This window comes from Microcaecilia unicolor, chromosome 3, assembly GCF_901765095.1.
Source record: "Microcaecilia unicolor chromosome 3, aMicUni1.1, whole genome shotgun sequence".
In the NCBI taxonomy this organism is placed as follows: domain Eukaryota; kingdom Metazoa; phylum Chordata; class Amphibia; order Gymnophiona; family Siphonopidae; genus Microcaecilia; species Microcaecilia unicolor.
In genome coordinates, this window is record NC_044033.1 from 508,547,043 (window position 1) to 508,563,254 (window position 16,212).

A 16,212-nucleotide genomic window follows, 5' to 3' on the forward strand; every position below is an offset into this window, starting at 1 on the left:
GTTAGTGTATATATTCTTTTATAAGTCCTTTGTATCTGTTGTTATTGTTTTTTTTCTTCTTCTTTACTTTATCTTCGGGTGCTCTTGGTTTTCATTTCATCTGTCTTGGGTGACTTTATTTTTATCTTTTCTTTAAACGTTTTCTTCAAATAAAAATAATTGGAGAGTCTGCCTCCCTTCTGTGTCTGTACAAAAATATATATGTGCCTGCCTGTCACAGGAACCTGTACTGTAAATTCTAATTAAATAAAAATAAATTCAATTCAATTCTCCTGTTCTGGATTCCTTACTGACTTTATTTTACTTTTGTTCCTTAATCTAGCCCAGTTTTTATTTCATGATATTTATATCTACATAGTACATATGGGAAGCTTTCAAATATATGAAAACGCTGTCAAATAAGTACAAAAAAAAATTCTTTTGTCCTCCACCTTTTAAGGCACTGCCTATCTGGCTCCAGAAAAAGGAGGACGGATTGAGCCAGCCGGGTTTTACTGCCATTGCTTTCAATGCCTTAAAAGGTGGAGGACAATTTTTTTTTTACTTATTTGACAGCGTTTTAATTTATTTGAAAGCTTCCCATATGTACTATGTAGATACAAATATCATGAAATAAAAACTGGGATCAAATAAAAATGCTACCAAGCAATACAGACCGACGCAGCAGCTCATACGAGTGTATTGACATGACGGCTGCGCAGGGGAGGGGAAGAGAGAATAGCTTAAGTGGCTTCAACGTTTTGACGTCATCCCGCTCCCCGTTCCTTCAATTTCCTTTGCTTCAGTTTTTTGGACCAGCTCGCAGCCTCGACCTTCGCCGCTCCGGAGGTGACGTTTTGGAGGCAGACTTCCTTTGGGGGCGTGGGCGGGCATTGGAGCCGGAGGTGACGTAACGTGGTTGACTACCTGTCGGGTGTTGTTGTCAAGGAAGTTGTATATGGTTCGAGTATTGGAAATTGCAAGGAGGCGAGGGAAGTGGCTGCTGACTCGGGTCCTTCCCTTCCAGTATGGCGAGGTTCCAAGCGGCGGCCGAGAGTCTGAAGCAGAGCCTGCGGGTGGATGCCATTCGTGAGGCGTGTCGCCAGTATCCGCTCTTCGGTTGCTACCTGCTAGTACTGTCGCTTTGCACGCTGCTCCTCTACAGGTAGAAGGCAAAGGCGCTATCCCTTTCCCAGAGCTTCTCAATATGGGTCGGGACCCTACATGAGGTCACAAAACTTGCCTTGGGGGGGGGGTCATGATCTAGGTGAACTCTTTATAGGAGTAGCCTAGTGGTTAGTGGAGCAGACTTTGATCCTGGGGAGCTGGGTTCAATTCCCGCTGCTGCAGCTCCTTGTGACTCTGGGCGAGTCACTTAACCCTCCATTGCCCCTGGTACAAAATAAGTACCTGAATATATGTAAATCGCTTTGAATGTAGTTGAAAGGCAGTATATCAAGTCCCATTTCTCTTTTCCCTATTTGAGATTCTAGATGGAATGTTGCTGCTATTGAGATTCTGTTGCTACTATTTGAGATTCTGGAATGTTGCTACTATTTGAGATTCTACATGGAATGTTAATGTTGCTATTCCACTAGCAACATTCCATGTAGAAGCCTGCCCTTGCAGATCAGCAACGCGGTCGCGCAGGCTTCTGTTTCTGTGAGTATGTGCAGGACATCAGACTCACAGAAACAGAAGCCTGCGCGGCCCCGTTGCTGATCTGCAAGGGCAGGCTTCCACATGGAATGTTGCTAGTGGAGGAGTAGCCTAGTGGTTAGTGCAGTGGACTTTGATCCTGGGGAACTGGGTTCGACTCTCACTGCAGCTCCTTGTGACTCTGGGCAAGTCACCTAACCCTCCGTTGCCCCTGGTACAAAATAAGTACCTGAATATATGTAAACCGCTTTGAATGTAGTTGCAAAAACCTCAGAAAGGCAGTTTATCAAGTCCCATTTCTCTTTTCCCTATTTGAGATTCTAGATGGAATGTTGCTGCTATTGAGATTCTGTTGCTACTATTTGAGATTCTGGAATGTTGCTACTATTTGAGATTCTACATGGAATGTTAATGTTGCTATTCCACTAGCAACATTCCATGTAGAAGCCTGCCCTTGCAAATCAGCAACTCGGCCGCGCAAGCTTCTGTTTCTGTGAGTCTGACGTGCAGGACGTCAGACTCACAGAAACAGAAGCCTGCGCAGCCGCATTAGTGATCTGCAAGGGCAGGCTTCTACATGGAACGTTGCCAGTGGAGGAGTAGCCTAGTGGTTAGTGCAGCGGACTTTGATCCTGGGGACCTGGGTTCGACTTCGATTCCCACTGCAGCTCTTTACGACTGTGGGCAAGTCACTTAACCCTCCATTGCCCCTGGTGCAAAACAAGTACCTGTATATTTATTTATTTATTACATAGTAACATAGTAGATGATGGCAGAAAAAGACCTGCATGGTCCATCTAGTCTGCCCAAGATAAACTCATATCTTGAATTTGTACCTGTCTTTTTCAGGGCACAGACCGTATAAGTCTGCCCAGCAGTATTTCCCGCCTCCCAACCACCAGTCCCGTCTCCCATCACCGGCTCTGGTACAGACCGTATAAGTCTGCCCTCCCCTATCCTAGCCTCCCAACCACCAACTCCTCTTCCCCCCACCTCTTCCCACTTATTAGTAGGCTCAATATATGTAAACCGCTTTGAATGTAGTTGCAAAATACCACAGAAAGGCGGTATATCAAGTCCCATTTCCCTTTCCCTTATTCTGCACCTCCCGGGGAAGTATGGCAATTTTATTTGGCTGCGATCATGGGATCGCAGCCACAAAAAGATTGGCAAGTACTGAGCCCCTCTTGGAGAAGGCAGAGGCTCCTTTATGCTATGCCTTGTTTTATGCTAGTTGACATTGCTGTTTCCAGCACAGAAGAAATGTGAGCAACAAGGGAAGCATACCCAAAAATGAAAAATAAAGGAGGCTGTTTCTGAGGGGTAACAGAAATGACAGAAACTAATGGCATCTTATATTCCAACCAGTTTTACGCCGGGCTCTGAGCATCAGTTCCTAAAGCCCCATAACTCAAAATGAACACAGAAACATGGCGAATCAGTGCTCAGAATAACCATATGCAAGTGTATTTATTTTAAAATCAACATAATGCAAGAACCATAAGCAAAAGGAACACAGAAACATAGTGAAGCAATGCTCATGGTCTGTCCATGTTTTTTTTTTAAGTTTTGCAAATTTGTTGAGCTGCCTAAATGATGTTGTACATGTTTAAAGCATGAAAAAAAGATACGCACCATTTTAGAAAAATCATAGATGTCAGCATATAGACATTTTAGGCAAGTCTAGAGCTTGTAATGTATCTTACTACTACTACTATTTAGCATTTCTATAGCGCTACAAAGCATACGCAGCGCTGCACAAACATAGAAGAAAGACAGTCCCTGCTCAAAGAGCTTACAATCTAATAGACAAAAAATAAATAAAGTAAGCAAATCAAATCAATTAATGTGAATGGGAAGAGAGGAGGGTAGGTGGAGGCGAGTGGTTACAAGTGGTTACGAGTCAAAAGCAATGTTAAAGAGGTGGGCTTTCAAACACAAACACAGGACTAAACGTAGAAGCCTAATGTAAAAGTGACACATCTCTACCCCCTACCAAAGTGTCCTAAAAGCATTCAGAAATGGTGATGTCTCCAAATGTGGTAATGTAAAACATCGGGAAAAAATTGTGCTCAGAGGTGCCCATTAAGCTGAAAATAACCCACACGAGCTCTCACCATTGTGTTCTGCCCCTGTATTTTGACATGGTATTGGAAGATGGGGGAGGTAGCATGTGGAGATGGAGGGGTTTTAGACAACAAACCTGGGTGGACAGAAAGAGTAATCATAGAAACATTAGAAAAATGTAGGCAGATAAAGACCATATGGCCTATCCAGTCTGCCCATCCATTTCATCTATTCTCCCTATCACTCATTTTAAAGGGCCTATGTACTTGTCCCAAGCTCTCTTGAATTCAGATACTGTTTTTGTCTCCACCCACCGGGAGGCTGTTCCATGAATTCAGATAGTGCTGGACGAAATTTCAGCAAAAAAGACTGAACTATGACGTTAATAATGAGCTGAACTAAACTAACTTAATCATAAGCACGCTAACTCAGTTAATATAGAGTGTAGTATCCATTCTTTTTTTCAGTTTAAAGTGGAGAAAGTGACTACTGAGGTCTATTTTTCTCCACTTTAAATTGAAAAAAAAGAATGGATACTACACTCTATATTAACTGAGTTAGTGTGCTTATGATTAAGTTAGTTTTGTTCCATGACTTCACCAGCCTTTCCATGAAAAGTGTTTCCTCAGGTTACTTCTGAGACTGTCCCCTTTCACCTTCATCCTGTGCCCCCTCGTTCCAGAGCTTCCTTTCAGTTGAGACTCGCCTCCGTGCATTTATAGCCTCTCACAGTCCCAATATAAACAGTCACAAGGACTTGGTGCGGCAGCACTTACTTGAGATTTAAAGATGGCCTAAGTCCTGACATTCATCTGGTGTTGGATGTACGTCAATGTGCTGTTCAGAATCAGGGATAGACGTTGCTGACAGTGCTGTCCGTGACACTGCCCTGTACCACCCTTGACTTCCCTCTGTTAGCCCTGTACGTTTTAGTGCCTTAAACATTTTGTCCTACCCTTTTGTAAAATGCTGGCTTGTATGTTTTGGTCACACAAACGTATAAGTACCTGGATTGAGATGTATAAAGCATGCATAGTGCTTGTAAATTGACCGCCATTGAAGGATGGTGGATATTTGGTTCTGTGCTATAGAGATTTGGTATAATTTTTATTTTTTTGCATTCTCCCAGATTTTGCTAAAAATAAAGGAATTGGTGCACTTTAATTTTTTATCTGTGACTTAGCTCTTGCTGCAGTGACTGCCAGACATTTTGAAATGTACCCCCTTTTTTAAAATAAAGTGCAGGCACTCATTGCATTAAGGTATTTTGCTATATATGTGATTTAAAAATAAAGTAGAAATCTGGGCACTGAAAAAGTGAACATAATTCATTTAAAGTTTCTGTCAAAAGAAATTGAAATTTACCTGCAAGTCAACCTGGAGCTCTTGAAGCTTTAAAAAGAGACGTATTATTTTGGTCAAAATTATTAGTACTGTTGGTAAAATTGCCAACCTTTGGTTAACGTTGGTTTGTTTTCTTCCACTAGGTATCTTCACATTCTTATGATCTTCTGGTCATTTGTGGTTGGAGTTGTTACGTTCTATAGTTTGTTGGAACTGGATTCTCTCTTGCCAAATATTTTTTTCAAACGTAAATATAAACCAAAGGTACGTTTTGGTTTTTTTTTGTTCCTTTATTTTAGCATATGTCCTGTGTTTGTGTCACTTGTGCATAGTTTGTTTCATGTTCTCGCTAAGAGTCCTGTTTACTAAGGTGCGCTTGCGTTTTTAGAGCGTGCACAAAGTTAGAGCGCGTTGTGTAGGCGCCCATAGGAATATTGTGTGCGCCTACACAGTTAGCGCCCGCTAAAAGCACTAACGTACCTCTAGCTCCGCTTCGTAAATGGGGCCCTAAGTGTCAAAACTGTTACTAGGACAACTGAATGTAAGGTGTGCTTTACTGAGTCAGGTCAAAGTTTCATCAAACCCAGCCTTCTGTTTCCAAAAGCCAATCCATGGTACAGGTATCTGGCTGCACCTGAAAAGTAAATTCATCCCTTTTCATGCCAGTTTTTAGGGTAAGCAGTGACTTTCTCAGGTCTATGTGGCTAATGGTTTATGGACTTTTCCTCTAGAAACTTGTGTAAACCCTTATAAAGGCAGCTGTGTTAGATGGCCTTGACTTCTTCATAACTTTTCTTGCTTGTACTGCTTGAAAGAGTAAAGACTAGAGGCCCTGCACTGAAGTTACCAAGTAGAACATTTTAAAAGAAATGGGAATTTTTTTTTTTCTTCTTCACTCAATACATAATTAAGATCTGGAATTTATTGCCAGAGGAGGTGGTAAAAGCTTTAGCGTAGCTGGGTATAAAAAAAAATGTTTGGACAAGTTTTTGGAGAAAAAGTCCAAATACTAATAAGGTAAACGAGAGAAAATTTGCACTTTGAGATCCCGTCTAGTACTTGTCCTGTCTGGAGCGGTGTCTGTTGGAAACCAGTATAGTAAACAAAACAGCGAAGATGACTAACAAAAATAAAAATTAAAACTAAAAAGCAAAATAATGTAAAAACATCAAAATTTGAAAATAATCATAAAATATGTATTTAAAAAAATATAAATACATAAAGATTAAAAATTACATAAAATAGATGACACCTTGGTGTAAAAATTAAGAAATCAACTTTATTAGCCAAACGATAGCAGGGAGAAAGGGACTCGACACAGCTGTGTTTCGGCCGTACTGACCTGCGTCAGGAATCTATACAAATAAAAAAAAAACAAATAACATAAATAGTAACGTATAGTGACATAAAAAGACATTACAAATATCTAAAACATAGTATTATTGCAAGAGATATTTCGGACATAAGTACTGGTCAAAACGACATAAAACCAAACACAGTATAGCAAATTTTGGGGCCCTTTTATTAAGGTGTGGTAGGTCTAAAGCGGGCCTACCGCAAGGTAAAAGGGCAATACTGCGGGATGTGCTGAGGTGTCCTGTGGTAGTTTGGCCAGCAGCGCACACTACTCCCGCGATAAAAAATATTTTTAATGTTTTTGTCATAGAAGGCGTACCTACGCTAATGAGGTAGTGCGGGCGCATTACTGCTTGTTACCCAGTTACCACAGGAGTAGCATGGGAGCCCTTTCTGCCTCCTAAATAGGTGGTGCTAAGGGTTCCTGGTGTTAATGGGGAAATTAGCATGTGGTCATAAACCCCCCCCCCCCCTCCAAAAAAACAAAACCACTGCCATTTTTTCTGTCGCTCTAGAAAGTGGATGAAGCACGTGGCAAATCCACATGCTGATTGCAGCACCGGCCACTTTCTAGCAAGATAAAAGGATTCCTTTATGTTTGGGGGAGGGGAGGGGAGGAGTCAGCCAGCGAAGGGCTCCACTTTCCGTTTCAGCTACAGCAAAGAAAAAGAACAAAGTTCAAAGAGGGTTCCAGGTCAGAAAATTGCCACTTTGGGCCGCTTTACTGTGTGTGTGGGAGGGGTGAATTAAAACAAAAGAAACTTTCAACGATTTTGTTTTCAGTCTGTTACTATTTAGTTTTAATAAACTACCTTCTTCTCTTATGGATCCTTTTATTAAGCTGCAGTAAACGCTAGCTGTGCTTGCTGCAGCTTAAAAGGGCTAACCACCTGGCCCACTCAGGTGTCCAGTGGTAAGTTCTAGGTTAGTATGCGTACAGCATGCACTAAAAAATGTTTTTATTTTACCAAGGAGGGGGGGTGTGTCTGGGGGAATGGGAAGTGGGTGTTTCTGTGGTAATCAGCACAGCTATGTTGCTGTGTGCTAACAGATTAATACATAAGTAATCTGTACGGTGGCGGGAGGCGGGGATAGTGCTGGGCAGACTTATACGGTCTGTGCCAGAACCAGTGGTGGGAGGCGGGGCTGGTGGTTGGGAGGCGGGATAGTGCTGGGCAGACTTATACGGTCTGTGCCAGAACCGGTGGTGGGAGGCGGGGCTGGTGGTTGGGAGGCGGGGATAGTGCTGGGCAGACTTATACGGTCTGTGCCCTGAAAAGGACAGGTACAAATCAAGGTAAGGTATACACAAAAAGTAGCACATATGAGTTTGGCTGGATGGACCGTTCAGGTCTTTTTCTGCCATAATGTGTAAAAAGTGGGAGTACGACCAAGGATACCAGAAACTGGAGGATGTTCTTAAACAAAAAACTTTATTGAAGGTTTGAAGACTCGACACAACGTCGTGTTTCGGCCGTCAGGCCTGCATCAGGAGTCTATAAAAAGTACATTTATACAGTGGGGGAAATAAGTATTTGATCCCTTGCTGATTTTGTAAGTTTGCCCACTGACAAAGACATGAGCAGCCCATAATTGAAGGGTAGGTTATTGGTAACAGTGAGAGATAGCACATCACAAATTAAATCCGGAAAATCACATTGTGGAAAGTATATGAATTTATTTGCATTCTGCAGAGGGAAATAAGTATTTAATCCCTCTGGCAAACAAGACCTAATACTTGGTGGCAAAACCCTTGTTGGCAAGCACAGCGGTCAGACGTCTTCTGTAGTTGATGATGAGGTTTGCACACATGTCAGGAGGAATTTTGGTCCACTCCTCTTTGCAGATCATCTCTAAATCATTAAGAGTTCTGGGCTGTCGCTTGGCAACTCGCAGCTTCAGCTCCCTCCATAAGTTTTCAATGGGATTAAGGTCTGGTGACTGGCTAGGCCACTCCATGACCCTAATGTGCTTCTTCCTGAGCCACTCCTTTGTTGCCTTGGCTGTATGTTTTGGGTCATTGTCGTGCTGGAAGACCCAGCCACGACCCATTTTTAAGGCCCTGGCGGAGGGAAGGAGGTTGTCACTCAGAATTGTACGGTACATGGCCCCATCCATTCTCCCATTGATGCGGTGAAGTAGTCCTGTGCCCTTAGCAGAGAAACACCCCCAAAACATAACATTTCCACCTCCATGCTTGACAGTGGGGACGGTGTTCTTTGGGTCATAGGCAGCATTTCTCTTCCTCCAAACACGGCGAGTTGAGTTCATGCCAAAGAGCTCAATTTTTGTCTCATCTGACCACAGCACCTTCTCCCAATCACTCTCGGCATCATCCAGGTGTTCACTGGCAAACTTCAGACGGGCCGTCACATGTGCCTTCCGGAGCAGGGGGACCTTGCGGGCACTGCAGGATTGCAATCCGTTATGTCGTAATGTGTTACCAATGGTTTTCGTGGTGACAGTGGTCCCAGCTGCCTTGAGATCATTGACAAGTTCCCCCCTTGTAGTTGTAGGCTGATTTCTAACCTTCCTCATGATCAAGGATACCCCACGAGGTGAGATTTTGCGTGGAGCCCCAGATCTTTGTCGATTGACAGTCATTTTGTACTTCTTCCATTTTCTTACTATGGCACCAACAGTTGTCTCCTTCTCGCCCAGCGTCTTACTGATGGTTTTGTAGCCCATTCCAGCCTTGTGCAGGTGTATGATCTTGTCCCTGACATCCTTAGACAGCTCCTTGCTCTTGGCCATTTTGTAGAGGTTAGAGTCTGACTGATTCACTGAGTCTGTGGACAGGTGTCTTTCATACAGGTGACCATTGCCGACAGCTGTCTGTCATGCAGGTAACGAGTTGATTTGGAGCATCTACCTGGTCTGTAGGGGCCAGATCTCTTACTGGTTGGTGGGGGATCAAATACTTATTTCCCTCTGCAGAATGCAAATAAATTCATATACTTTCCACAATGTGATTTTCCGGATTTAATTTGTGATGTGCTATCTCTCACTGTTACCAATAACCTACCCTTCAATTATGGGCTGCTCATGTCTTTGTCAGTGGGCAAACTTACAAAATCAGCAAGGGATCAAATACTTATTTCCCCCACTGTATATGATATGTATGATAAAAGAACAGAAAAAATTTATATCTACAGAAAAAGTTAAAACAATGAATATTATAGTACTCCCACTTTTTACACATTATTGTTTTTACCGTGGGGTGCTTGAGTTTTCCGCTTGCTGGCGGATCTTCTCGGTCTTTTTCTGCCGTCATCTACTATGTAACTGTAAGTAATGCCACACTGGGAAAAGACGAAGGGTCCATCGAGCCCAGCATCCTGTCCACAACAGCGGCCAATCCAGGCCGAGGGCACCTGGCACGTAAGCCCTTACCGCCTACAAATTAGGTAGTGGTGAGGGCTCATGTGCTAATCTTTTCATATGAAAATCTGAAAACGGTCCTTTTACTGCTGTTCTAAAAATTGCCTTGATGTGCAGACAAGACCTGTGTAAGGGTTCAGGAAGACCACTTTTTAGCACTGCTTTGTAAAAGGGCCCCTTAGTATTATTTGAAAGGGGAAATGACTGTTCCCTATCTAATCTGTGTGACCCCACTCATAATTTTATAACCCGCTGTCACAGTGTTTCTCAAGTATGCATGAACTTGATTTGCATACACGGTTTCCATTATATGCAAATCTCTTTCATACGTATTCATTGTGGATATCCTGAAAACCTGACTAGCAAGGGCTGCTACAGAACTTGGCTTGGGAAAGAGTCGATGCTCTTTCATAACCCCTTTATTCTCTTCAAGCTGTTCATAACCTGTTTTGCCTTTTTCATAGGGGAGCCCTTTCATCCTCTTTTTTTCATTTTAGTTACTCTTCTCTGTACTTTTTTCAGGATCTGGGGCAGCCAGAACAGCACATCTTACTCATTAAATATGCTGATGTACTAATTTCAATAAGTGCTAACACTGATTCCAGTTCTTATGTATTAAATTCTCAAATAATGTAGAAATATATGTTCTGTTTCAGTTTTGCTGTTTGTTCAGTGTACAAAATTAATGATTAAGACCTAGTGATCGGAGTATCTGGACTCTGAAACTGAATTATTAATAATAATAATTTTGGATGGGTTAAGGAGTATTTTTCCAAAACTAATTTGTGCTAATTTTCTCAAAATCTGTTCTGTACTGAGGCCAGTAGTGGTTAAGAAACTTTAAAAATAATTATTTCACCAGAGTGAAATAATTTTCCACCTTAATCTTTAGGCAGCACTTTTTTTTTTTTTATTTGAATCTTGGGACCCTGTTTTGTCTTGGTTTTCTTCTTTTCTCCCCTCACTTTTGTTTTCCACTTTAGTATAGGAGTGGGTAGCCTTTTATGTGGAGGGTCACACATATAAATATTCCCTCCCCGTACATAAAAATCAACACACAAAATCCCACCCCCTCAAAAAAATATATATATGGTCTCCAGCATTTCTCTTTTTCCTTCCCTTCCTCCTATGGTCTGTAGCATCTCTTTCCTTCCTACCCCCCCCCCCCCCAGCCTGCTACATATAGTTCTCTCTACATTGACTTGACTAGCAGGGCTAATCAAACATATAAACGGCAAGTGACCGACTCACCTGCAAATGCGCAGTAGAGACTTCCCTCTCTGTCCCGCCCTCGCGTCAAGACGTGAGGATGTCAGCGGGCGGAACAGAGAGGGAAACGGAGTCGGAGTCACTGTTGGACGCTGCTGCCTGGAAACGAACATCGCGCGCACCAACCTCCACCCTCCCCCCCCATCCCTGCTGCCACTCCTGCCCTCCTCCGCATCGGGCCCCCTGCACTGACCTGACAGCGCCTCTCACCTTCATGTGCAAGCGCTGCAGGAGGTGAGAGGCGCTGTCAGGTCAGTGCAGGGGGCCCGGCACGGAGGGGGGAGGGAGCGGCGGCGAGGAGGGTAGCTGGAAATCTTGCCCGTTTTAACGGGCTTAACGGCTAGTTTTACATAAACTTGAATTGTCAACATTTTATTTCAATGTGAAAACCCCACCCCTGAGAATTCCCCTTCTTTATCTAGTAGCCCTCTCTTTCTCCCCCCCCCCCCCCGACTCCCCTGATCCTAACATTGTCCCTTGCTTACTGAAAGCTGCTCTCCCGTTTCACTTCCTGTCAAAGTACCTGGCCCAGCACCAGCAATTAACTTCAGTACCAAAGAGCCTTGATGCCCTCATGTGCAAAAACCCTGCTCGCCCCCTAACATGTTCAGTTTCTGGTGAGGCCCCATGTAGAGGACTGTGTACAATACTGGACACCGCAGCTTCGAAAAGATATAAATAGGACGGAGTCAGTCCTACGGGTGGCTACTAAAATGGTCAGTGCTCTTCATCATAAATACATAGAGACAAACTTACCGACCTCAATATGTAGACTTTGGAAGGAAGACGAGGTGATACGATCGAGACTTTTAAATATTACCACAGCATGAAATTTGGGGGCCATATGTTCAAAGCTTGTCTGCTAGAGGGAGGAGTTTGGTGGTAAATTCTCTTTAGGTGTGGTATAAGGAGTAGGCCATTCATCTCGTATTTAGATTGAGGGTTCGGGCATCTCCCCAGGTGGGGTTTGGGGGGGGGGGTGGATTTATTAGTGTGTGAGTAGTCTAGCTTGTTGTTAGTGTGAGTCCGGTCAAGGGAGGGAGAGAATGATGTGTTCTGTGTTGGTGTGTTACAAGGAGGGGTGGGGTTTCATTATAATGAGGAAGAATGGTAGCAGTGTGGTCTGCTTGAGGTGTGTGAGGTTTGGTGCAATTAGGAACCAGACCCCTGGATTGGTTTAAGCACTACTCTGTCGGGTGCTTTTACTGGCTGTTAAACAGTTGTGGAGATGCACCGTTTTCTTGTTTTGTACACAGACCATAAATTGGACTGGCTTAGTATGTATGACATCAGTGTTGCTACCACTACATATACTGTGGAAAGGGGAGGGGGGGTGGTGGGACTGGGAGGGGGGGAGAAAAATGTTAAAACTCAAATGATGAGCTTATTGGTGTGCTGTTATTCAGATGCTTTTGTTTTCACTTTTTGTATATTGTGCTTTTTGGCTGTTTATTTGGTTGCATCATCAATATGTGGATGTGGAGGAGAGTGGCCTAGTGGTTAGGGTGGTGGACTTTGGTCCTGAGGAACTGAGTTCGATTTCCACTTCAGGCACAGGCAGCTCCTTGTGACTCTGGGCAAGTCACTTAACCCTCTATTGCCCCATGTAAGCCACATTGAGCCTGCCATGAGTGGGAAAGCACAGGGTACAAATGTAACAAAAATAAAACAGATACTATTGGAGATTCTACATGGAATGTTGCTACTATTGGAGATTCTATATGGAATGTTGCTATTCCACTGAGAGCCATTTAGATCAGTTCTTTGATTGGTTGAACAGTAAAGATGCCCATTTGAAATTTACTATGAATAAACACAGACAACATGCTATATTTTTGGATACAGAAATAATTAAGGGCACTGGCAGCTTATACACCACAGTTTACCATAAGCCCACGGATAGAAATACTTTGTTGCAGTTTAACAGTCATCATCCCCACAGGTTGAAATGGTCTTTACCAGTAGGCCAGTTCTTACGATTACGGAGAATATGTACTACGGATATATCTTTTAAACATCAAGCCGTGTTATTAATGGATAAACTACGAACTCGTGGATACCCTGAGAACTGTATTAGACAAGCATACAAACGAGCGTGGTTTGCTCAGAGATCGCTATTGCTTTGTGACAAGCCCAAGGAACCTTTAAACAGGATGGTATGCGTGTTGGGCTTTTCTACTATGGCTCCTCAAATTGCTCAAATCATCAACAGACACTGGCAGGTGTTAACCTTCCACAATATTTTTTCGGAACAGCCATGTATCGCTTATACGCGAGGGAAAAATCTCAGAGATCGACTAGTGCATACCTCCATTAGACATAACAATTTGGATACGGAGGGTGGTACACATCAACCTTGTGGTTCTTGCCAATTTTGTAGCCAGACTTATTCTATGACACAGTGGACTCACCGACAAACGTCAAGAACATTTCAACTGAGACATAACACGACATGCACTACATCTTTTGTAATATACATCATTGAGTGCCCCTGCCATTTGTTTTATGTAGGGCGTACTATCAGACATATGAGGGTAAGATTGATAGAACATAAAAGTAGATTATCCACAAAAACTATGACAGCTCCTATAGTTCCACATTGTGAACAATTTAAACATACATTTGCAGATTTACAGTGGTTTATTATTGACCACATTCCTGTTTGGATGAACAATATGGACCGGACTATGGCATTAGCCAGACGGGAGCAGTGGTGGATCTTTACTTTAAAAACAATGAGCCCTTTGGGGCTCAATGAAAATGTAGAATGGAACATTATTATTTGATTTGGAAGGCTCTTATAGGACTGTAAACCATTCGTCTTTCTGTCAGTCTTGGAATTGTTTGCATAAAGCTAGTTGAAAAAATGACGTCATTTCCGACCTTTCATGGATGCGGATGCTTTATAAGCCACAAAGAAAAAGCAGGTTTTGCCTTGTTTTGTGGATTGCTTGAGACAAAAAAAGAGAGGAAGAAGCGATTTATGCAGCCTTAACCCTTTGTCCCTGAGGAAAGTGATTGAAACCCCGCGGAGTCGGGCGGTTCCAGGGGAAGGCTATTGCTAAATGTTTCAGCAAGGCAACACAGTTCTGCCAGGGAGGCAAGAACTTACGAGATAAGTGCACAGTTTTTTTCACTCAGTGTATGTAAATTTTTTAAAGAAGAATAAGTGATTTTATAGCACTGTGGTGTTTGGGATGCATAAAAAAATGTGAGCAGAGGTTGCTCTCCCCCAAAAACAATATTAGAGTTACCTTATGAAAGAAGTGCTATACCACGTTTTAGCAGCATCATTGACTGCAGTTACGGTGGTTTTATCTGAGGGTACTCTATACACAAAAATATTACTACATTACACAGGTGAAATAACTGTTTGTGATAGCACTTACTCGAAGCAGGTGGCTTTAGAGTCCTGGTTTGTGTTTATAAGCTATTCCACTAGCAACATTCCATGTAGAAGGCTGCGCAGGCTTCTGTTTCTGTGAGTCTGACGTCCTGCACGTACGTGCAGGACATCAGACTCACAGAAGCAGAAGCCTGCGCGGCCACATTGGTGATCTGCAAGGGCCGACTTCTACATGGAATGTTGCTAGTGGAATAGCAACATTCCATGTAGAATCTCAAATAGTAGCAACAGTGGAGGAGTGGCCTAGTGGTTAGGGTGGTGGACTTTGGTCCTGGGGAACTGAGGAACTGAGTTGGATTCCCACTTCAGGCACAGGCAGCTCCTTGTGACTCTGGGCAAGTCACTTAACCCTCCATTGCCCCATGTAAGCCGCATTGAGCCTGCCATGAGTGGGAAAGCGCAGGGTACAAATGTAACAACAAAAAAAAATTGTTGAAACTACCACAGCATAGGCACACAGGTCTCTCTCTATTGAAAGGAAGCTCTGGAACAAGAGGGCATAAGATGAAGTTAAAAGGGGATAGACTCGGAAGGTATCTATGGAAATAATTCTTTGCAGAAAGGGTGGTGGATGGAGGTGGTAGAGATGAGGATTATATCTGAATTCAAGAAAACATGGGACATGCACATGGATAGGCAGACAGGATTGGCCATATGGTCTTTATCTGCTGTCATCTTCTGTGTTTTGAAATGTACAGAATTACTGTTAATACTTAGGTATCAACTACAAAATAGCTCAGGGAACAAGCTTCCAATAAAGGAAAATCCAATAAGTATAAATACTTGGAAACAAATCATGAAGTAAGCAAATGCATGGATGTATCAGGAGGAAAAACCTCAAGAAGCACCTTCTCCCACAAAACACACGGGTAGAAGGGCTAGGGCTTCTTCATCATTGGAAAAAACCTCCTGGAACTTTTAACTTCAAAACATCAAAACAGTTTAAATCTACTGCGCTGCTGAACTTTCTTTAAATGTCAAGAAAAATAGAGAAGGTGCTTAGCTTGACAAACTTCTTTAAGGCTCCTCCGTGACTGAGACCATGGTTAACGGTGGCCTCCATTTCGCCACTGCTGCTTCAGAACTTCCGGTCCAGTGCTTTTCCGTTCAGACTGCCGACGGACACATGAAGGGCTAAGTGCCTTCTCTATTTTTCTTGACATTTAAAGAAAGTTCAGCAGCGCAGTAGATTTAAACTGTTTTGATGTTTTGAAGTTAAAAGTTCCAGGAGGTTTTTTTCCAATGATTAACTACTACTACTACTAGTTAGCATTTCTATAGCGCTACAAGGCGTACGTAGCGCTGCACAAACATAGAAGAAGGACAGTCCCTGCTCAAAGAGCTTATACAATCTAATAGACAAAAAATAAAGTAAGCAAATCAGATCAATGAATTTGTACAGGAGGGAGGAGAGGAGGGTAGGTGGAGGCGAGTGGTTACAAGTGGTTACGAGTCAAAAGCAATGTTAAAGAGGTGGGCTTTCAGTCTAGATTTAAAGGTGGCCAAGGATGGGGCAAGACGTAGGGGCTCAGGAAGTTTATTCCAGGCGTAGGGTGCAGCGAGACAGAAGGCGTGAAGTCTGGAGTTGGCAGTAGTGGAGAAGGGAACAGATAAGAAGGATTTATCCGTGGAGCGGAGTGCACGGGAAGGAGTGAAGGGAAGGACGAGTGTGGAGAGATACTGGGGAGCAGCAGAGTGAGTACATTTATAGGTTAGTAGAAGAAGTTTGAAGAGGATGCGAAAACGGATAG

General features: G+C 43.0%; 1 protein-coding gene across 4 annotated transcripts in view; it reads left to right on the top strand.

The window, feature by feature from the left end:
* Positions 1-881: 881 nt before the first annotated feature.
* LOC115467288 (sorting nexin-14-like) overlaps positions 882-16,212 on the top strand; it is a 181,081-nt gene continuing 165,750 nt past the window's right edge. For all 4 annotated transcript variants that reach the window (XM_030199125.1, XM_030199127.1, XM_030199126.1 and 1 more), the window contains exons 1-2: positions 882-1,144; positions 5,193-5,313. In XM_030199125.1, coding sequence (XP_030054985.1) covers positions 1,008-1,144; positions 5,193-5,313 — 258 coding nt within the window. In that variant the 5' untranslated portion in view covers positions 882-1,007. The remainder of the gene's footprint in view (positions 1,145-5,192; positions 5,314-16,212) is intronic.